The sequence below is a fragment of the Bemisia tabaci genome, chromosome 4 (assembly GCF_918797505.1).
Source record: "Bemisia tabaci chromosome 4, PGI_BMITA_v3".
NCBI lineage: Eukaryota > Metazoa > Arthropoda > Insecta > Hemiptera > Aleyrodidae > Bemisia > Bemisia tabaci.
Window position 1 is genome coordinate 13,412,271 of NC_092796.1, and position 23,026 is coordinate 13,435,296.

The following is a 23,026-nucleotide window of genomic DNA, read 5'->3' on the forward strand; positions in this document are numbered from 1 at the left end:
CGGAGGCAGGAATTCGGGTGAGGGTTGATCAAAGATTACAAAAAACGTCGATTGTGCAATCTTTATTCCTGTTTGTGACATCCATAAGCCGCGTTGTCTCAAGTCTCTATAAAGGGACTCTAGCTTCCACTACGATTTATCTACTTTGGACGAGTTTAGGTGACTACCCAAGCCACCATCATCAGCTGACTGATGACAAAATGAATATTGCTTTCTGATGACAAAATATATCACGCATGTTGTTAGGAAAGCCAATATGTTGTAAAAAAAAACGATGTGCCGCAGATGTCTAAAGATTTATTTCATCAGTATCTACATTCATTGAGAGTTCTATCAACAGGACGGTTTTCCAACGTGATGTCCGAGGGGGACAATGAGTAGTATCAGCATTAACGAAATTAATAGTGGAAGTGATACACGTGTCCCTCGGCTAGCCGAAATGGCATCCGAGGAGGTCAAAACCAACCCCGCTTTCGGACGGAGGGTAGAGCATTGTGACGAGTCATCGTGGAGAATCGTAACTGCGTCCCTGAAACGAAAAGTAACTTGCATTAAACTGCCGTGCTGTGGAAGAACGTCGTAAGAGCCTGCAGTCGTTGCCATATTTCCTTCCATAAAAAAAATTTACTGGGGAAAATGTTTATTGTTTTTTTGTTTAAAAATTTTCAAACAATTTTGTTCTCAATTTGATCCAAAATATCTGAAAATTTAAAGGGAAAATAAGCATAACCCTTCCTGAAAATACATGTTTTATCCGGAGACATTTGGCAACTCTTGTATGTTCATCCGGCGTTTTCCCATAGCACGGAAGTAAGCTTACAACGTGACGTCGAAAAAGTTAAGGCACATTTCCTATCAGTTATGGAGGAGTCCTCTTTACTGAGAGAAAACTCAACACGAAAGTTTGGTTAATACGGGAAGTTCTCCTCCGGATACGAGTTACATGCGAATCCAACGTAAAGCACGATTGTAACGCCCATATAAAACTACACAAAAGTTACGTTTAATTCTTGAAAAAAGCAATTAAAATGTGAGGGTCTCTTCTTTGTGGGAATATTGAAACATTTCTTGTTCTCTAATCAACGCTTATGCAAATTATTACCCAGATTTGTAACCAGAATTTGCACTGGCTGTGTGGACCTTCATAATTCCTTGCAAAAAGTGTTTGCATTCGTTCAGGCACATGGGTTCCATCTCAGTTCCAAGATTTAGGATTACTACAACTGGTGGTTCATCCTTAAGCTCCCTTAAAAAGTAAAAATAAAAAGAATAAGGTTTTTGAAAAATAAATGTATTTTTAGGCATGTAAACCGCAAGCACATCAACATACTTTCACAAACTGTCAATCTCTTGGCAGATTAACTCGATGAATCTATTGATAAGAGCGCTTGGTTACAAGTATTTCAGTACAAGATATATTAATCGTGTGCGTGCGCACAAAAATGAAGGAGTTGTGTCTCACATGCAACGAGCTACTTCTGTAGTTCGCGTCACGTCTATTTGGACGTAATTCTGCCAAACAGAACTATGTGCATTATGACGTGAGTCCTGCTATGCATATATTCTTGTGGTTCTCTGAGCTCATGTCTTAATGCGCATATAGTTCCCAAGTAAAAACGTTCCTTGACTTAGTCACGGAAATGAGCTGATTTCCTTCACTTTTCCAAGGAAATCACTTGATTTCCTTGGAAAAGTCACGGAAACCAGATGATTTCCTTGGACGAGTGAAGGAAATCAAATGATTTCCTTGGACCAGTGAAGGAAATCAAATGATTTCCTTGGACGAGTGAAGGAAATCGGATGATTTCCTTGACTCGTCAGTCATGGAAATTACGCGATTTCCCTGGCTGTCATGGAAATGATGCGATTTCCCTGACACTGTCAAGGAAGTCAAGTGAGTTCCCTGGAGTCAAGGAACGTCAGTCATGGAAATGACGCGATTTCCCTGATACCGTCAAGGAACTCAGGCGAGTTCCCTGGAGTCAAGAAAAGTCAGTCATGGAAACTACTTCAAACTTGAAAAACTGGTTCTCACGAGTAAAAGAGTTTACATAATTTATGATAGCCTAGAATTGGGGGGGGGGGGGGGGGCTTGAAAAAAATAAATACAAATAAATTTAAAAAAATAAAAAATGAGAAAACCAGAATGAAAATAAACACGCATTTTAAAGCCCTCATTTATGGTTTTTTATTCTGAACTGTAGAGATAAGACTCAGAAATTTTCTTCAAAACTAATAAGTGTCTTTGACATTTCCCACTCAAGATTTTCGGCATTTTCATAGAGATCTGACAATAAAAAAAGTACTGTATTTACTTTATTTTTTGAAAAAAAAAATATCTGATCTACAATTTAAAAAAAATGATCAATTTTTGCACTACATGAACAATTAAATGAGATGTTAATCTGTTACCTACTTTTCAGTTTTTTTTTTCTTCTTAAATTACCAAATATTTATTGAATTAAGTCTTGCTCGGTGGAACTTGGATCGCGGTGCCAGATTGGCAAAGTCTATTTAACCTAAATATGTGCATACACCAAATGCGATACACCAATTTTGAAATACTCGTGGTTAATGGGCAGAAGGTTTGGTTTTCTTCTTCAAAAAAATATTCGTTTAAACTATTAGAGAGCGGTTATCATTATTCATAATAATTTACTGAGTTCTGAGCTGTACAAAGAAATTTTACCGTCAGGAGGATTTCCACGGTAGTGTTAGTTTCTTAACACTACCCTGTATATTATGCTTCTTCCGTGTTAAATCATCAGCTGGACAAACTCCTAGTTATTTCATTTATTTATAACTTCCTTTAAACACAGTTTCTTCTCAAAACGGGGACAGCACAAAAAAATACAGTGGTGTGAGCTAAAATGCTTTTCGTTCTCGCTTCACCTAGCTGACCCTTGGACCCATGCAACATAGAGGAAAGAGACAAAATGCTGATTGCCTCATCTCTTTTCTCCACACTTGAGGATTCCAAGGTAACTCACAATCAGGGAAACAGCCAGTGAGTTACAAAATGTCAACTTGCGCTCGCACCACTGCTACATGCAGATATACACCTTGTTGTCAGCTCTTCCTCTTTTGAGAGGCCATCAAAACCAGACTTCAAGACATAATACACATGTAACAGTAGGTAACACAATCACTCATGCACAGGCACAACCATCCAGAAAATCAGATATTATAGATACCGTTGCAGATCATGATCAAATTGAATGATCAACATTTCTATTATCAAGATTTGCTCACTGTTTGCCGAGACTAATATTATAGATAACGGTAGAGAATAAGAGGATAACATTGATCAAAAATGGCCAAGTACATGATGGCATTTACAGAAGCACCTATTTTACATGAAGAAATTAATCGCAGGTAATATCATTTCTGAGATAAGCCAGAAAAGTTGGTTCTTTCTTCATAGGTAAACACTGTTGAGATAATATTCTGGTCAGACTATCAGTAGATCTTGATCCTTTCCTGACATGACTCTCCAGTAAAATAAGGTATCTAGTTAGTGAATTAATTGAGACAATTTCATGCATTAATTGCAAGAAAATTAAAGTCTCTGATTAAATCTAATTAGGTACAGAGGTTCAATGAGTATAGTGACAGTTGGATCGCAGCCCTCCAGAGAAGAAAGAAGAGAGATGATTGACAAGGAAAATTACTCACTGGCAGTGGGATGTTTCAATTGCCGATCACAGACATTTCCTTCCAAACTCATACGAAGAACGGTAATAATAAAATTCTGTGGGAATTTGCTGGCTGTTCGCACTGATAATAGGAAGGAATATATTCAGGAAACGAAGTGTAACACTTCGACTGGTTACGCCTTATTAACCCCTCGGTATATATCTCGGGAAAGCCCTACGTGCTGTTGAGGTGATACACGAAATCATTTCTTTTTCATTTTCATATTTCCTTCGTGAAAACTGTAGTGAGTGGTGAAGTGGTGAAAAATTGTGATTGTGATTTGATTTGTTTACAAATTGTTATCACGAGTTCTCAGTTCAGTTCAGTTCAGTTCGTGTTCCGGGAACGAAATTCCCTTTTGGTCCGATGATCCGCGTCCGCGTTCCGCGTACAACGTTGAGGAATTTTCAGGATGCAACTTGAATAGCCGTTACCTCGTTGTTTAGAGCCAGAGACGATGTTGGTCTATTTTTCCAGTCTCTCTTCAAATGGAGCCTCAAAAATAAATGTAAGTACTTAAATTTTGTTAGTATATCATTCAGGAAATGTAGATCGACGGACCTTACCCAAAATTAATGATCTAAATCTACTGAGATCTTCCGCCCTCCAGCGACGAAATTTCTGTTCTCACTTCCTCACATGATTTGACATACCTGTCACAGTGTCATTATTATGAGAAGAAAAGTCGTTCTGGAAAACATGGAGAGGGCAGGTATCGTTTAGGACTCACTGGAAACCATGAAATACTTTTGTCTCACAAGTTTGAGTCTCCATTACTCTCATGAGACAGCCCTGCAGTGATAGCGAAGAGAGCGATAAGTGCAGGCCGGGATGAACCTCAAAACAAATAAAATCATCATGTGCTAATCATGGCTCATGCAGAAATGCGCTTATGGCTTTCTTCGCCATCATGGCAGAAAGGTGCGCAAATTTAGACCTTCGTCCTGATTTGACCAATGTCCCACTCAATAATTTGGGCCAAGCTCATCTCGCTGTTAAAACATCTCATCACTTCTTTATTATGATCATACCTCCATTTTCACACGAGCCCTGCAAGTACGCACCAAGTTATACGAACATTATGGCTCAGTACAATACAAAGTTGCGTCCATTTGTCCTAGGAGTGATGATATGTCCCGTTCTCTATTATTTTTATTACCCACACTATCTGGCACGTTTTCATTAGGTTGATCCAACACATAACCTCTTCTAATTCTCTCAGTGAATGTAAAACGATATCTCTCCGGCTCTTTGTCCCTTGATTATTTACTATACCACCAAAGCAACGTAGATTGCCGTAAAACTTAAGCTTGATCAATCATCACATCGGAATAGCATTTCATTAAACTGCGCGTAAGGACCAAGATATGAAAGTACCCAAGCGTTCAGAGCGAGCCAGTTTATCATCTCTCAGGCTCCGTTTTACTTGTACTGAATGCTAGGGCATTATTACACAAATGAACTAGAGTGCTGTAAACAGTATGTTTGTTTTTTCCAAGAGCACAATAAATGAGAAAAATCATGTTACATTGCACTAACCTAAATTTTGGGAACTTATAAGGTCAATTTTCAAAGAGATATGTGTTAATGATGTAACAATTTCAATTGTTGTGTTTGATTGGAGGGGAAGAAAAGAAGATAATTTAAGTCCGATTTCAGATGCCTACTTTTTCTCAGTTTAAATATTTGCTGAAACTGGTTGAAAATAAATTGTTGGCAACTCAGTTTTGGTAAGTGTTCCTCTTACCTGTACTTCACTTAAGTAAGTACCTGTTTTTTACATTAGACAGGGCACAAAATTCAAATCCTCAGTTTCAAGAGAGCTGTGAAAAAAATCTAATTTTTAAGAAAAATTCTCTGGTATCAACAATTGAGAAGTTACACCGATTTGTAGTTCTTGAAAGAACTGCAATTTTATGATTATTTTAAAATTTCGTTCTACTTAAATGAAACAGCTTGAGATCTAGGTAATTTTTTTTTTCAACGGATAAAATTTGCATGTCAAGTATGAATAAAATCTAAGAGCTAAACAATCACAAGTCACCTCATTGAACTGTCACCATGCCTTGTATAATGCTGTTTATTTGTCTGTTTTTCAGGTTTTTGAAGGGCTTCCTGCACTCCAGCTTGCTCCCTCTTTCTGGATTTCTTACATTCTGGATTAAGAAAGCGGCTACTATTCTATGACATGGCTGTCAGTTTCTCATCTGAGCAGTCATCCGATAGGAAATTAGCAGCGACTAAAAATCATCTGGTTTTGAGAAATTCACCATGAATCGCCTCAAAACAACATCATCAAAAGAAGTTGCAGTGTATTCAGAGAAAATAAACATAGTACCTACCAACAGTTTCCCTAAAAATTTTATGTGTGACCGAAAATGTGTTAAAAAATTTGAAGTGGTGTGAAGTTCAATTAGTTACCTTTAACATGCATTGCTCTAATCTTAATGAGAAAATAAATGAAAGTGAGTGCGCTGTGGTGAAGTGTGCGTAAATAGCATCATTGGTGTCTTATACAGGTTTTATTTTTGATGAAGGATCAGTTGAATTTGGTGAGTCATGCCCATTATATCTTCCTTTTGCATGCAATTTTGTCACGGGAAACCGTCAATAAATGAAGTAAAATGCAAAAAATGCCCTTGAAATTGAATCAATCCTGCATTTTTTTCCTTCGGTTTGTTGGTTTGGTAAACCATGTAAGGTAAAGTCACCAGTTATAGACACCCCAAAAAATAGGACCAGTGACAGACATCTTCTCATATACATTAAAAACATAAAAATTTGAAGACAACTAGGAGCTTTTTAATATTTTTAGTAGATTATTGACATTCTGAAGAGCATTTTGATGTACAAAGCAGGGATTTGTTATGAATTTAAAATTGCAAAAGAATACTTTTAAATTGGCCGTTCTAAAATGTTGTAAAACGACTAATTTCTTAGCAGTTCAGTTAAGAAACTCTGTTTAGAAATGAAGTAAAAATGGATATACATTATTACTTTTGAGGTAACTTTGATACTACTATTTGTTGAGGGAGGTTTATAGAGTGGTTTTTGTGGTTATTTGTCGTTTGGATGTCAGAATATTTTAATTAATGGGGGTGTCTGTAACTGGTGCCGAAAATGAGGTAGCGACCAGAGACAGACACGCGCGTAGCTTCAAGGATTTGATAATAAGTAATTTCCTATAAGTCATTTAGTTATGCCATAATGTTTGTCAATAATTCATTAATCCTTTGTAATTGGTTTATTTTTATATCAGTCCATTTTAAATGCAGCAAAAACCTTAGTCAAAAACGGTGTCTTGTCACTCATACTGAAAATGTGTAATTCCTAGTTACAGACACTGGAGTTTATAATCTCAAAAGCAGTTCAGATTTTTGAGATAAAAATGGCAAAAAAGTACGGTTGAATGGAGTATATCATTCTTGAATCATACCTTCAATGTGTACAAAGTTTCTTTCCCCATAATTTTTCACAGAAATCAGTATTGTATTTAAGGTAATGACATTTTAAGGGAGTGTCTGTTACCGGAGCAGAGACGATGTCTATAGCTGGGACCCAGGGTGTCCATAACTGAGGCACTCCCTCATTTTGGAATTTATTACTTTTCCGACCTTTTCAACCTAAATGTTTATGAAAATTGAAAGGATAAGATAAAATTTATGTGAAAAAGGGTTTACACTTTCATGTAAGACTAAAAATGTTGAATTCGCAGCTTTGGATTACATATTACAGCCAGTCAAAGATAGAAACTCTCTTAAAGGTTTCTATAACTAGTGATTTCACCTTAAGCTAGTTTCTTGCTACAGCACAGAAACTAGCTTCAAGGAAATCACGGCCACGGAAATCACGGCCACGGAAATCACGGCCACGGAAATCACGGCCACGGAAATCACGGCCACGGAAATCACGGCCACGGAAATCACGGTCACGGAAATCACGGCCACGGAAATCAAAGTCATGGAAAATTTTCTGTCCGAAAATTCCATGACTCTGATTTCCTTGGGAAAAAGTCAAGGAACATTTTTACTTGGGTTCCGTTTGGCAGAAATACGTCCATTTCGTTTCATATATATCGCAGTATGGTCTTTTTCGCATACGGCATAAGTGCATTCAGTCCGCGTGAATGCACACAAAACGATCGAAAATCGATTGCTTGTCACAATTACTTCGTTAAAAAATTATTGTTTAAAAAAACATATTATTTTTTTAGGGACTTTGGGGGGCTTTTCATCGCTAATAAAAGAAAACTCCAAATTTCCGCACTGAGAAACTATGATTAAAGTTACCAAAGTTGGTAATGTCCCGTACGAACTCTTAATTAATAAGAGTCATGCCCAATGAGAGTGCTATATTTCAACCACTCCACTCAGTGATACTTTTAAGAAATTGTCAGTAAAATTATCTCTTAATGGTAGAGATACCAATACTATTTCCCGTGATGACTCCGACCAATCAAGGGTTTAAATGGAACACTGCTAATTTGGTAACTTTTATCGTGGTTAGTTCTCTGTGCTCTCTTCCGAATGTTGAGCATTGGTGAAAATCTGTACATAAAAATCACCTTTAAGGAGGTCTTTTTCTATAAGTTCCCTTCGTTTCTTTGTCTGGAATACAGATAGAGCTTTAGCCTTGGGGCGTACATTGTCACCTTCCGGCCAGAGTATCACAAGCGCCATGCGACGTTTAAAAATTTTCGCCGCCATTTCATTTTTTTACAGAGAAATTATTCAACGAGGCTGTCCAAAAATTTTACTCAATTTTCTTTGTGCTGCCGGTAAAATTCAGTGAAATTTTTAAGCAGGTTCAACCAACAATTTCTCTATAAAAAAAGTAAAATGGCGGAGGAAATTTTGAAAAGTCGCATAGCGCTTATGATACTTTGGCCAGAAGGTGACGAACGACAAAGCATTTGTGATCAACCACGGGAAAATGAATCTCCATCCACAAATCATCCCAAGGAACTATAATAAAAAATCATAGAGGAAGGTTCTATGAAAATTGTTCCTACGAGTATGAGGGTCCCTCTTCCTATGGGTGATCACATATGAACAAATAAATTGAATATCGATGGCCAAAGCTGAAAAATTCGTACCTCAGATTACGACGTTGAACAAGTATTCGATAGTGTTTTATTTTTTTAAAAGAGAATTAATCAACAATTTCTATCGATGGTTTCAAAAATGCTCACTACTCATTCTAAAAAAAGAAGGATCACGCAAAATTGCAAGGAAGCATTTGGATTAGGTTTTCATGAAGAGAATAAAATGCAGTTGGAGATTTTTAAACGGCATATACAACTGACGTACGCACTTTTCGCTTTCAGCCATCGATATGTATAAAAAGCGGAATAAAGACTTTAACTTCAGGTTAGGAAGAAGTGAGCGGAAGGCAATCGCCTAGCTAGGATACAATTATTCGTGCTCGATGGATGTCTGTGTTGCATATAGATTGATATGAAGGCGTTTTGCCTCTTCATGCCGCACTCTCATGGACTGACCCTCCTTTTCCGGTGGAAGTTCACCTTTTTTAATCAACATTCTAGGACCGCCATGTTCTTGTTAAGGATCATATAAAGTATAAGTAGCTACACAAGCTAGCTTACCTCGTAAACATATACACCCACTGAGAAACTTTGCAAGTTTTCAAATCGCCAGATTCGATAGTAGGTGACTTTTTCAATTTCAAAAGTCGTTTGACCATGTTCAATGTGCTGCGAGGCTTAGAGAGCTGTTTCTTTACGTTGTTCCTCCAATAGTCTGGATTCACAGGCAACCATGGCGTTTTACTCGTAGAAAAGCCTACGATGGAAAGAATTTAAAGTTTCAAGATAGACATTTGCGAGACGTGGGTATTTCATATTATTCAGCAGAGATGGTATAGAAAGTTTTACACACGTAAAGGATTTACGCTCCTGTATTGTTGGAGATTCTCCTGTGTAAAACTCGTAGATGTCATTAGCCATAGCGTGTGTGAGGTTTCGTTTCCTCCCTGCTGGCTGATCATTGAAATTCATATAGACAAAGCGATAGAAAAAGAAGACATAGGGTGTATGGAGCAATACCATTGGTTGAAACTGACGGTTCTCACAGACTAAGGGGGAAAATGATGGACTAACTGAAGGGTCTCTTGTCAGTTGCCGTTGGTTATTCTATTACCTCCTTAATCTCCTTTGTCTATTTCAACCGCCCGTTTCCACCAATAGGATCCCTCTAAATACCTTTTATCCTATTTGTCTAAAGCTTTGTCCATCGATTTTAATAATCAGCCCGCTGGCTCCATTTTTTATGATCGTGGAGTAACATAGAGATACCATACTCTGAAAAATTGTTGTTCATCACCAACTGATGAGATGAGAGACAAAGATTTATCATAGATCATACACGGAGAAAAAAACTTCGTGCGTGGGACCCGAAGTTTAGCTATTATGGATCTCTGAAGTTTTCGGATTGAGTATCTGAACACTTTAGGTCCAGCTGCTGAGGTTTGGATCACACATCTGAAGTACTTCGGTTTTCACACCCGAAAAACTTCGGTTCTTACATCCGAAAAATTTCGGTTCTCACATCTGAAGTACTTCAGATGTAAGAACTGAAGTTCCAGATGTGTGATCCGAACCTCGACAGCTAGACCTAAAGTGTTCAGATGCTCAATCCGAAAACTTCGGAGATCCATATGACCTAAACTTCGGGTCCCACGCACGAGGTTTTTTTCTCCGTGATAGAAATACGTTAATTTATTCGTAAGATAGTGAACCTGCATTCAATGAATCATCCCACTGCATGGGTCCCCTGCACACGTCGCGCGTGAAGTGCGCTTGAGTGGGGTGAAACGTGAAAACGAAATCTTTCTTCTGATCCGGACGAATGTAGATGTCTTTCATGCGGATCTCCTCGCCGTAGTAGATTCCAGCCACCCCAGGCAGCAGCAGCTGAACCATGAGCATGGCCTCGGCGAACTCCGGATCCACCCTGCTCGCCAGTCGAGAGTTGTCGTGGTTGCTCGCCTAGAAAATAGGGATACCTCCAATCAAAGACACAAACCGTCGCACAGTGGATCGAGTCAATGGAGATGTTGCACGTGTGAGGAATTTGCGATTTGACTGTTGATTCATATGTAAAAGTTCGCGAGAAACACGATGGTGCCACTGGTTCAGAGTCGGACTGGCGTAAAAAAAGTTAGGCAGCTATTAGGATTTTGGGGCCCCTGACGTAAAAACTGGGCCCCTATGGGGGGTCTGGGGGGTCGCCCCCCAGGGATGGAGGGGGGTCCGGGGGTCCTCCCCCGGAAAATTTTGAAAATTTAACCCCTGAAAATAGAAGTTTTAGACTCTTTTCGCATTGAAATTTGATAAATAGCGCCTCCGAAAATGTCACCTATTTTTTAGATATTTTTTGAAAAATTCGGCGATTCCTCTTGTTGATAAAGAAGCACATAACCTCCTCAAACTTTACCCAGGGGCCTCCGCTGGTATCTTTTCAGAGGCCCCGCCCCTGAAGTTAAGTTCTCCCGGCTGCAGGGCCAGTAAAGGCGCCTCAAAAAAGGAGTCATTTTAAAGTGAGTAACCTTCAAAGACCGGAAAAAAGAGCTTTCGAGACCCGGAAGGGCCCCTGAGAGTGAAACCCTTTTTTTCGAGCCCAGGGTCAGGGGCCCCTGCTGACATCTTTTCAAGGGCCCCAGAAGTGACCTTCTTCGGGCTATAGGGGTCTCAGAGAAAGAGTCATGCTGTTTAAAGTAAAAAACCCTTAGAGACCGGGAAAATATAGCTTCAAGGGCCGCTCCAGGGCCCTTGAAGCTCATATTTTTCGATCGCTGAGGGGCCCTTGCTGGCATCTTTTCAGGGGCCCCTGAGGTTACCTTTTTCCGGCCGTAGGGGCCTCAGAGAAGGTGTTATGAGTTAAACCCTCAAGAACTGGAAAAAACGAGGGGTTTTCAAGGATTCATTCCATTTATTGAAGAATAAATTCAGGAATTGTCGGCTCAGGGGCCCCTTCGGGGCCCCTGAGCCGACGATTCTTAGGCAGCGATCGCTGCCTAGCTGCCTTAGCCAGTCCGGCCCTGCACTGGTTGTCTCAGAAATCAACTCCCGAGCTCAAAAAAGGCTCTCAAGATGAGGCCAAAATGGAGGGGATATCCCACGCTATCCTGAGAGTCCACGTCTACATCAAGACAAACTCTCCATGCAAAGATAGGGAGCAAATACATTGACAGGGCTGCCACTTTACTTGGGGACTCTAAAACTGAAAACACGACATCACTGCTAATGTATTTGCTCCCTTCTTTGCTTGGAGAGGTTGTAACGAATTGCGATCAATATACAAGGTAAAATTATTGCTGCTACGCCGGAGTGTTGTGTATGATGCCTATCTGCCAATTGAAGGGGCTCCTCTTATTGAAAATTGTGACGAAATTGAAATAGGTCGCATATTGTCTTTCCATGTAATGTTTACCTTTTCACATATAGAGCTCATTTAATTGATAATTTGAAATCGCCATTTAATGACGAAATTATGTAAAAGTATTGAAATGTCATGACAAAACAATCAAAACTTTGTTGCATCTAATTACAATTTTATCTCAATACTTCCATTGAAAAAATTTTCCTGGATATCGACGATAAAACTACCAGACCATGTATCTCGGTTTGCGACGCTGCAGACTTCCTGTCATACTTTATTTTTTAAGTGGAAAACTACTCAACGTTAATTCTTGAATACTTCTTGGATTTTTCTTCTCCAAGCAAAGAAAAACTCTGCGAAATCTTCAAGGAATAATATTGAGTTGTTCCCCCATAAAAAAATAAAATGGGAGCGGCGATTTGTAAACACACCAAAAGAGATAATTACGTGGTCTGGTAGTTTCACCGTCGATAAGTCTATTCATTGGGTGTTTGGCCCTCAAAACTTAGTCACCTGACAACAGCTTATTTTTGGAAACTTGAATTTAAAATGGTAAGTATTTGAGAGTCATGAGCCGGTGAGGTAATTCCTATTTTAAAGGAAGACTGCTGGAGATGAGCGATTTTTTACTTTTCACAAACATTTCAGGTCAGAATTCAGCGCAGCAGAAGAAAATATTTAAGCTATTTGAGTGTTCTTAATTGGATTACATTTTGCAATAAGGAACCACTATCTCTGCCTCTTCCATAAAAGCACGTATCTAAATGGGGAAATTATGGCATATATGTATGTTGTTTCTAAAATGAGCCGGAAATAGTGGTTCCTTATTACAAAATGTAATCCAATTTATAAGAATCAATTGATTACATTTTGCAAAAAAGAACCACTATGTCTGGCTCTCCCATGAAAGCACATATCTGCATAGAGAAACCAATGGCATGTATGTTGTTTCTAAAATGGGCTAGATTTAGTGGTTTCTTATTGCAAAATGTGATCCAATTATTCAATGCTATAGGGTTACGTCACGTAGGTCACGAGCTACCAAGATATTCTCTGTCGCAGAATAATTTGAAAAACTACTCAACACTATGAGTAAATTATTTTTATTACTTACCACCCAACTTGGAATGCCGTGTGGTGGCATCTTATCGATAAAGGCGTGAATGGCTTTATCTAAAAAGTTCGAGTCGCTCAAATAATTCACATTAACAAATTCAAAGTATAGTGGAAAGTGGGCTATCCTATGAGTTGTATTTCCAAAATATCGTTGTAAGTCCTCTGCTGGTTCGTACGCCTCCACCGTCATTAATCTTCGTATAAACAAAGCATGACAATACACAATTACAAAGGTATTTCAAACAAATCAAGGTGCGTTTTTTTTTTTTTTTTTTTTTTTTTTTTTTTTTTTTTTTTTAATGACAAAATTAAATAAATCAATCAATAAAAAAATCTAACATGGAATAATGCTTGCGCAACGAGCCAACAGCACTTTATAAAGAATGTAAATCACTCTCTTCCTCCAAAAAGATATTGATAAAATGTAACGGAACCAGGTATAATTTGTTCTAAAGGTGGAAAAGAGTCAGTGGCAGGAGTTGGAATGTTGACATTTTTGGTTTAAGTATTAAAACTACCCAGTGAGCTAAGAATGAAAATATGCCTAGTTTTTAAATCATACAAGTATAGGTATTAACAGAGTTCGGTAAAAAAAACACGGGGGACGACAAAAAATGGTTCATTTTATCAACTTTAAGGCAACTTTTCCCCGTGATCCCTTATCAGAAAAAATAGAGAAAAATCCTTTGACTTCAGCAGATTTATTACTTTTACAGGAAGCAATAAAATTCTCTTGTGTCACCAGCCCACTCAGTTTATTCAATGGAAAAACAGAGTCTGGGGAAAAATAGCCATTTGTAATTTCCTAATAAACACTTCCTTGTGTGCTTAAGAACATCTGGTCATTTAATAACGTAGGTTATTATGCATCATTACTGATGTTATATGATCGTTTGAAGTGAATCGTTTCTGAGACAGCGCTGGAAAACTATAACAGCGGTTTTATTCATGAATTTCCCGTATTCCGCCCTCAATTTTGAATTCATCAATTTCGCGACAAATTGTGAAGTAATATTTTTTTAGAAAAATGAAAAAGTAGAGGTTTTAAAAAAAACCGCAATCGGGATCCATGTTGTTTTTTTTTTTTTTTTATTTCCACCCTCAACTTGCTTCCCTTTTAACGTGTTATCGGAAATTGAGTTCTTACCTTTTTCTACCGTCCCTCGAACTATAATCATCAATAAGCAAGCGCCATTGGTGGAGAAGCTCGTAGTTTTCCGGATGTTGAAAGGTATAGACAGGAATTTGATCGCCAAAATCTGTAGAATTCTCTACGCGTGACGAAACATATGGGTTGTTCCGAAGTTGTTCGTCTTCAAATAGGACCGGAACAGCATCCACTCGAAATCCGTCAACTCCAAAATCCAACCAAAATCGGATAACATCCTAAATGAACATTTCTTCAAGTCATAAAAAAAGTCAAGTTTTTGACGTCATCCACCACAGTAGTGACACCCTTGGTTTCTTCCACCTTGCTTTCATCAGTCGGCGTGACGCACATTTGCAATGGTCGTTCAACGTGAAACTCGGATAAAAGCAAGATGGAAAAACCGAGGGTGTCATTATCGCGGTGGATGACGCGACGTCAAAAACCCGACTTTTGAAGGGCGATATATCGGTTACATTGGCGGATCCAGCAAATTGGCAACGTTGTCTTTTCTCAATTTAAACCTATGGAAATGTATCGATTCCTGGAGGGGCTAGATGCTCCGACGAGAATCGATTATTTAGCATAGGTTTAAATGGAGGAAATCCGGTGTTGCCGAATTGCTGGATCCGCCTCTGCTCGGTTAATATTGAACGTAGTAATAAGTTGCTGTTTGGACATGTTTAGCTTATCTACAAGAATCCAGCATCAAAACACGATTCTGTAACCACCACAACTGACCCATTTAACTAATACTGATTGATAATTTCAATTTTACAGCAACGTTATTCAGTAGATTCAAACTTTCTTACAACTTTCCCCCAAAAAATACCACTTTAGGCACAAGTAGGGAGGAGCCAGGAGTATATGACTGAAGAATGAGGAACCGTTGAACAGGATCAGTTTTAGTCGATTGTTACAGTGGTGTAATTTTACTGTCTTCGCTTGGAGTTTTGCGTAGCGGCCCGGGCCGGGAGCGAATACCCTGGCACGCAATACCCATGATACCCATATTACCTTCATTGCTTCCTTGACTTTGGGGTTTCGGTAGTTCAAGTCCGGTTGACCTGGTGAGAACATCCTGTAGTAAAACTGTTGCCGCTTTTCATGCCACTGCCAAGCCGAGCCACCGAACAAACTCAACTGGAAAACGTGAAATAAAACCTGGATTACATTTTGCAAAAAGGAACTGAGAGTATTCAAATGTTGTTAGGGTTGGGAACTTAAACTCGAAAATAAGCTGCGGAAATTAACCTCTTAAGTGGGCCGGATTAAGGGGGTGGCCACATGGGCCGCGGCCCATGGCGGCAAAATGAGGGGGTGGCAAATTTTGCAATTTTTTTAAATGCAGGTACAAAAAAATCGGATTCAGAAAAAAATTACAAACAAGAAAAGGTGACAAAATCTCTCATTTCCTGAGAGTTCATTAATTTCTACTTTTGTCGTATTTCGGTGATACAAAAGACTGCGCACCTTTAATTAGTTGAGTTAAGAGAGAAACCAAACACGTAATTTGGCCTGGAGCGGCGCGGCGCAAAGAGAAATGATGACGAGGACTTGAGATGAAAAGGAGAAGCCCTCGACGCGGCGATCGGCTTGTAACACATATTAGCGCCTACGAGGCTGCATGAATACTTCACGTATTGCGTCAAACACAGTACGGTCAACAGCGGTCGGCGTGGCGTGAAACGCACAGTGCCTACAAGACTACTTGAATACCTCACGCATTGCGCCAAGTACAGTGCGATTAGCGCAGAGCGGCGGCGGAAGTTAAAATTATTAAACCACATTTATGTTTGTTCTTTCTTAATTTTTTAGTTCATTTCTTACAAATGAAAGGCCTTGTCCCCACAGAAATAGGTTTACGGAACTAAACTTTCGCGCGAGGTTCCGTGAACTTTTGCTAGTGGTGTTGACAGGGCGTACGCAAAAAATGTGTCCAACACGAGTGAACGCGTCTTATGCACCCTTCTCCCTCCGGCACGTTCACTTGATGGTTTTATGGATGTTTCAAAATGAATGAGAAGAGGGCGGCAAAGTACAGGCGATCCATGGCATGGGCGGCAAGTAGGTAAATCCGGCCATGCTTTTAACTTGACTTTAATCAAATGTACCTTAGGTTTCGCGTTCAGGTACTTTTAGCTTTGATGTAAGATTTACAAAAAAAGATTTTTGAAGAAAAAACAGCTAAACATGTGCATGCAAAGTGCAGACTTGATAGATTCGTTTTTGCCACAAATTTTAAGTGCAATTGGTAATTTAGCAGAATTCGTCCGATACGTCGATTTTTGTTTACTTCCAGGATACGGGTATATAATTATAATTCAATCCTTCGATTGATACAGTCATTGATGCTATCTACAACAGGAATGCATTCTATGGTCTCTACTACCCCTCTGCAAAAATAATGCACGCTCGCTGATTCAAAACCGAAGAGGCTGAGAATATTTTTCAAATCGAAGATATTTTAAATTAGCGTGATTTCGAATAACTTATAAAATGAATCCGAAAAACCGACCATTAAATACCTACGGTATTCAGTCTGGTTAAGATTATTTTGACTCTACTTATCCGGTTGGTCTGGTAGTTCTTAATGTGCAAGAATTTGGAAGATACTGATAGATTTTTCTCGTGCAGAAGGGTCAATTTCTTTTCTTAACTAGAGAATCGCATCTTGCGCGTTTTAATAATACAATATAAGATAAATAATTAATTAAAAGACACACCAGAACACGCATATTATGAAGAATTAACAATATATTTCCCCGGATGCATTTCCGCTAAAAGCCATCTTCAGCAAGAAAAATTCACAAAAACACAGGAAAGAGCACTATATAAAGATAAAGATGTATTACAATGCATGTTAAAGACCATGATCAAAAAAAGCCGAGGAATTATAATGTCCCTCTCGGTGTTGTCTACATGATGCGATCACTCGTTGTTCTACCTGAGTGTTGATTTCACATTTTTGTCTGAGTTTAATTTTTTGAAAAACTCTTCCATTACTTTTCCTTGGCTTTTTTGATCATAGTGTTTAACATGCATGCATTGTGATACACCTTTATCTTAGTATTGTGCTCTTTTTTGTGTTTTTGTGAATTTTTCTTGCTAAAGAGGGTTTTTCGCCGAAATGCATCCGGGAAAATATACTGCTAATTCTTCATAATATGCGTGTTCTGGTATGCCTTTTGATTAATTATTTACCTTATATTTTTTTCTTACCCAATTGTTGGGAGGCACTGGTGGGGTGCCTGGAGCATGAGGCTTGGAATCTTTCCATACGTAGAAGTCCGTGTAGGGGTCCTCTCTGTTCAGAGATTTTTTAAACCACTCACTCTCATCGCTCGTATGGTTCGGGATGAAGTCGATGATGACACGCATACCTTAAATTAAGGAAATACGAAATACTATGAAGGAAATACTATGAATAATACTATGTTACTAATAAATACTATGTTATTGTGAGTCTCACAATAACAACGGTGAGGCTCATAGTGTGCTTCTTATAATTGTCTTGTTCTGCCGGTTGAAAATGCGGGTGTGATCCCTGCGAAACGTCCCGGGTTTTATATTTTATTTTATGTTTATTATTTACGGCCTTAGTCCCGTTTTAAGTTGTTTCTTTATAAATGTTTCGGGCCGATTAAGTTTTTTTTATATCATTATTTCCTTTGGAGCAGATCTGACGCCAATTCCAGCGCAGAACGGCATTGACGTGAGTGTCAGAAAACTTTGCAACTTGTGCAAATAACGCTGACTTTAGTTTCGATTAGCGTTAGCTTCATAACAACTTATCTTAGGGGGCAAACACTGATCGGCACTGAAGTCAGTTTTCAAGAGCGCTGAACCGACTCTGATCACACAAATATTATTCGCACTGGCCTCAGTCTTTTTAACAGCTATTTGAATGCTATTGGATGGTGACTTTGGAGTATTTCTTGTCCAAGGCAACTTTACTTTGTCCATTTTTACCTCGGATGCTCAGAAAATATTCTTCATAGGATGAGAAAGTTAAAAAAAGGCAGTGAGTTCAAAAAAATATAATATCGTTCAAACTCTGAGGCGAAATTTTCGGGGAAAACTTTTCCCTCCTAAGAGTTTGCAAATTAATACAATAATTATCCGTAATTATTACTCACCTCTGATATGAATCGCGTCGATTAAATTTTTGAGATCCTCCAAAGTTCCAAAAACGGGCTCAGTTTGTCGATAGTCGGCAATGTCATATCCAAAATCAACCATCGGTGATTTGAAAAAAGGCTGAATCCACAACAAGTCAAATCCAACTTCGTGTAGGTAGTCCAATTTTTCCTGAATTCCTAGGAGAATGACAAGAAATTTTCACTGATAATAAATGAGTGCTTTCTTGCTTCCCTCCTTTTTTCTTGCTAGTTTTTAAAGTTACTTGAAATGAACTTCCAGCTGAACTTCAAAATGCTCATGTAAAATAGTATTTAATGGGAAAATACTCAGATTTCTGTTGCAATTTAAGGGTAAAAAGAACCGGAAATGAGTAAATATTGCCGACAATTATTCCAAGCATAAACGCATGTTTAGTGACTTTAAGAATGTTTAGGATGACTTTTTTATATTTTTGATTACTTTTGATAATATTATTTACTTTTATATATTTTCTGGAAACCATATAAGAAATTATAAAACAAAATAATTTTTCATCAAACTAAAACTAAAATGCCTCATGAGAAACTTTACTTCAACCGTTCTGACATAATAAAAAAAGAAAATCAATCAAGTTGGCAAAAACTATATAAGGAGACAAAAATGCAGAACAGCTTGAAATGAGTGACACAAAGGGTAACCTCTTGCCATTTTCACTCCAATCTACACACTCTTGAGAGCCCCGAACTCTTTGGTGACTTTTGTTAACACCCGAGAATGTGTTCATCGATAGTGCCGCCGAGGGAACCCTGAGCGCCTTCAATTTTTTTGTATGCAACACGCACATCCATCAAGTTCGAATAGTTGCATCAAGGGGCTACTATCAACGCCACGCACGGCAGGATACAAACTGCGCGTACTTTGTTCCGTTTTCGTCTACAGTTGATAAAGTATGTTGACTTTTTACCTTTTCTGGGTATTACAAGGATCATGGCGTCTTAATTTTAAAGGGCAACTCGATTTATGTGCAGAGTAGAGAAAATCATACGGATTTTCTGTGAGCTTAGAGGATGGTGTTTATGTCGTGGGAAAGAAGGATGTAAAGGTGTCTTCAAAATATTAAATACTGAATGCTTGTTAATCCATAACTGAAAAACTCAGCGCACGATGAACACGTTTAAAGCTAATTTTGGAACAATTGGGGTAGGCAATGATTATTTTAAGACAAGCCTGCTTGAGAATGTGGCAACATAATGGAAAATAGTTACAAAAACCGGTATTTAATCTACAACTTTAATCTTGGACTTTTTTAAGGCTGTGCTTAGGGCAGTTAGGGCCTCATATGCTTCTTTAACTTCAAGTATTTTTCACTTGAAATCATGAAAATGTCGCACACTATATTTCTACCGAATTGGATTCTTTGGTTAAGGCGGTGAGAGCCAAAAGCGATTAATTGGATGGCAACGTTAAAAATTTCATCTGACAATTTTCTTCTTTATTGATGCAAGGGTGCACATATCATAACAAAATTTTCAGAGAATTTTCGTTGAATCACAAAGTAGATTCTGTAAAAATATATAGAACTAAGTATCTACAACCCTCCTAAAGTGAAAACGTGTCATCAAATGAAATTATGCAATTGCGAATTATCCCTTCCGTAGCTCAAAGATGTTGCTGAATATATGTACGTATTGTTGAAGGTTCATTGACTCCAAAGATTCATAATTTCAAGACCTGGTTCTACGGTCCAAGAAAAACCTGGTTAAAACGAAATCGACTAAAAATGAATTTTAAGAAAAAATAATGTTGTGTACCTCTAAAGTCTCCCGTTCCATCGCCATCTGAGTCTTTGAAAGATCGTGGGTAGATTTGATAGATAACTGTATTTTCGAACCAGTCTTTTGATTCCACTTCGACGATTGACAAGACAAACATCAAAATTGCGGGGATCGCAACACGTGTAATCCTGGTCATTATCCCTAAAATATAAAAACCCCTCGAATTTTGAGTGCAATTAGGGAAGTTTTGACTACTAATCCTCAGAGTAATGGGGCATGTGAAATTGAAACGGTGGAAAGACCTGTGCGTGGTGTGTAGTATTGAAAACTCATTATTTAGGTTCAACTTTCTCAGTATAAATTTGACATTTGACAACATTGACAAGAAAAAATACTCTTGATTCAATCGGATTTTTGCTTGAATCAAAACGAAATCCGCTTAAATTAAGAGGCTTGGTTCTTGATTTAAGTTAGATTCTGATTGAATCAAGAGTACTTTTTCTTGTCGATGTTTTTAAGAGTCTGAACTCTAGATCCAATGTGGGTTTTTTTCCAGTGAAGTATGCTTCGAGGCTTAGATAATGAATGTGTTTCTTTCCCCCGAAAATTTAAAGTGAAATCAGCGATTTTGTAAAATTTCTTCGATGTCCCGAAATTTGAAACTGTAAAATGTCTGAACTTCTGTATCTACGAAAAAAAATATTAAAAACAATTCTTCAATATAAAAATAGTGCTTTACCCATCGATGAGAGGTCAAAAAATTAACGCACACTCTTCTAGCACTAAGTGGAATGTACGATGCGCAAAAACACTTTATATAAATCTCCAGGTTGGATCCTGAGAAGATCGTGACCGATAGCTTGGCTTTGAGATAAATTCAAAGTTGAGTGATTGGCGACCGTCTGGAGGGTGGAGTCGTCTTGGGACTGTTGCGCCAATAAACGCAAAGCAAACATAAAAGCATGACGAGGCAAGTGGGTGTGAATGGGTGGTGAGTTATCCCTGATTTATCGAATATTACAGCGAAAGTAAAGGCCCTGAGCTACTTTCTTCCTCTCCAATCCCGTCAATTATCTGAAACCGAGGTTCTCGACCCATGTGCGAGGGCGTCGAACTCCCTGGGAATTATACAGAAGAAAACAGGGAGATACATTTTGATTTTCTCCTATGGGTATTCATATTGATGTGCTAAGGAAAAGAGAAACTCCATAAAAATGTTTTTTGAACTTTTTCAGAAAAAGTTCGAAGGGCGTTCATACCGTAGACTGTACGAAAGGTGGGCCTTTTCCTCTACTACCCAAGTATGCAAAAAATGTCATTGATGAAATAAAGGGAATCAGAAACAAGCAGTTCCAACGCAAGCGTTGGAGGGCGCTTCTTTAACACTGCGCATGCGAGGAACGTTTTTATACGGCCAAGCGAGAGTATTGCGTACGGACGATGTATAACAAATTGCCTACGTGAAGGTGGTCCGGCAGCAACATACCCGCCGCTAGTCTCTGGAAAACAATAGAAAATAGTAGTTGCGTACGTTGCCAGCGAGCGCGCTGCGAGCGCATCTGTTTCAATTACCTAGCATCGAGTCGGGCCTCTAACTTTCTATTCTCTCTGACATAACCTTAAACCTTCAACCCAGAGCCGCAAACAGCTGACGCTTGACGATGCTGCGCCGAGAAAATGAACCAATCACAAAATAGCACAGTAATACGTCACTAAAATGAAGAGATCACGTGACTGTTCGTGATTTTTTCGAATCAATCTGAAACTACAACCTCGAATATGAGGCATTTAAGCATAACGAAGCCCCAAAATAGTTTAACCAGGTAATACGTCCGTGCGAGATTGTTATGCTTAAAAGCAAAACATTTCACGAAAACTTTTACGAATACCAGATGCAGAAGAAAATCAAATTTTCCCGGGTGTACCAGAATGGCGTCATTACCCATAAGGCAAAACGGTATGTAGTATAGTACATGTTACATCGGGGGAGTCGAACGGCTGGAAAGGGCGCATCTGGTACCCAGAAGCGCCCAAAATGCATCACTATTTGAGTAGGGACAACATTATTTGTCCATTTTCTTTCGGAATAGTTAATTCCCTTAAAAATATTCATCAAGAATTTTGACGCCCCACGCGAGTGAGCAGTCGACTGGTCAATTTATGCACGTTAATGCGCCTTCATTTTCGTCTGATACTGTGCAATACTTCTGTGGTGGAATAGTTGCTCGGAGCGCCTTTCAACAGTGTCGCTTCAACGTGGTGGTAGGAGATTACGATTACCGCTATTTTTAAAATTACAATCCAACCCGGGGGCAATTACAAGTCTCCACGCAAGAGATACAGCCAACTAAATACACTCTCCAAATGTGAATCCGCTCGAAAATCGCGCTGGGCACATCGCGCATCACATTAAAGCGCACATTAGAACGCAATCTCCGTGGTTTGTAACACCCTCTTTCAAATTCACCGCGTATGCGGGCAGTTTTTCTTGGTGGCCGGCAGTCAGGTTTGCCCGGAAAGAGACCTATCCTAAATAAACAATCTCGCGAACTGCCATAAACTCTCGTAGCGTAGGATTTCAATTCATTCAAAGCTTTTGTTTTTGCAAAACAAAGAAAGAAAAAGCTAACAAACGATTGGAAACCATTAAAATCATGCAATAGAAAAAGTTGGTGAAATCATTGTCTACTCAGATTAGCTTTTCTGACTTCTGTCTGTGCGAACCTGGTCGGCGGTGAATGTGAAAATCTGCTCGCAGACGCGGGAAACTT

General features: G+C 38.7%; 1 protein-coding gene across 1 annotated transcript; it reads right to left on the reverse strand.

Moving 5' to 3' along the window:
- Positions 1 to 278: 278 nt before the first annotated feature.
- Positions 279 to 21,369, reverse strand: LOC109034300 (alpha-glucosidase-like). The gene is made up of 11 exons (XM_019047353.2): positions 20,995 to 21,369; positions 20,292 to 20,456; positions 18,498 to 18,677; positions 17,581 to 17,741; positions 15,376 to 15,501; positions 14,359 to 14,597; positions 13,210 to 13,405; positions 10,453 to 10,702; positions 9,302 to 9,497; positions 1,103 to 1,246; positions 279 to 529 (listed from the first exon to the last, which is right to left on the reverse strand). Exons 1-11 carry the CDS (start codon positions 20,996 to 20,998, stop codon positions 334 to 336), a joined length of 1,857 nt encoding a protein of 618 aa, XP_018902898.2. The 5' UTR covers positions 20,999 to 21,369; the 3' UTR covers positions 279 to 333.
- Positions 21,370 to 23,026: the final 1,657 nt, after the last annotated feature.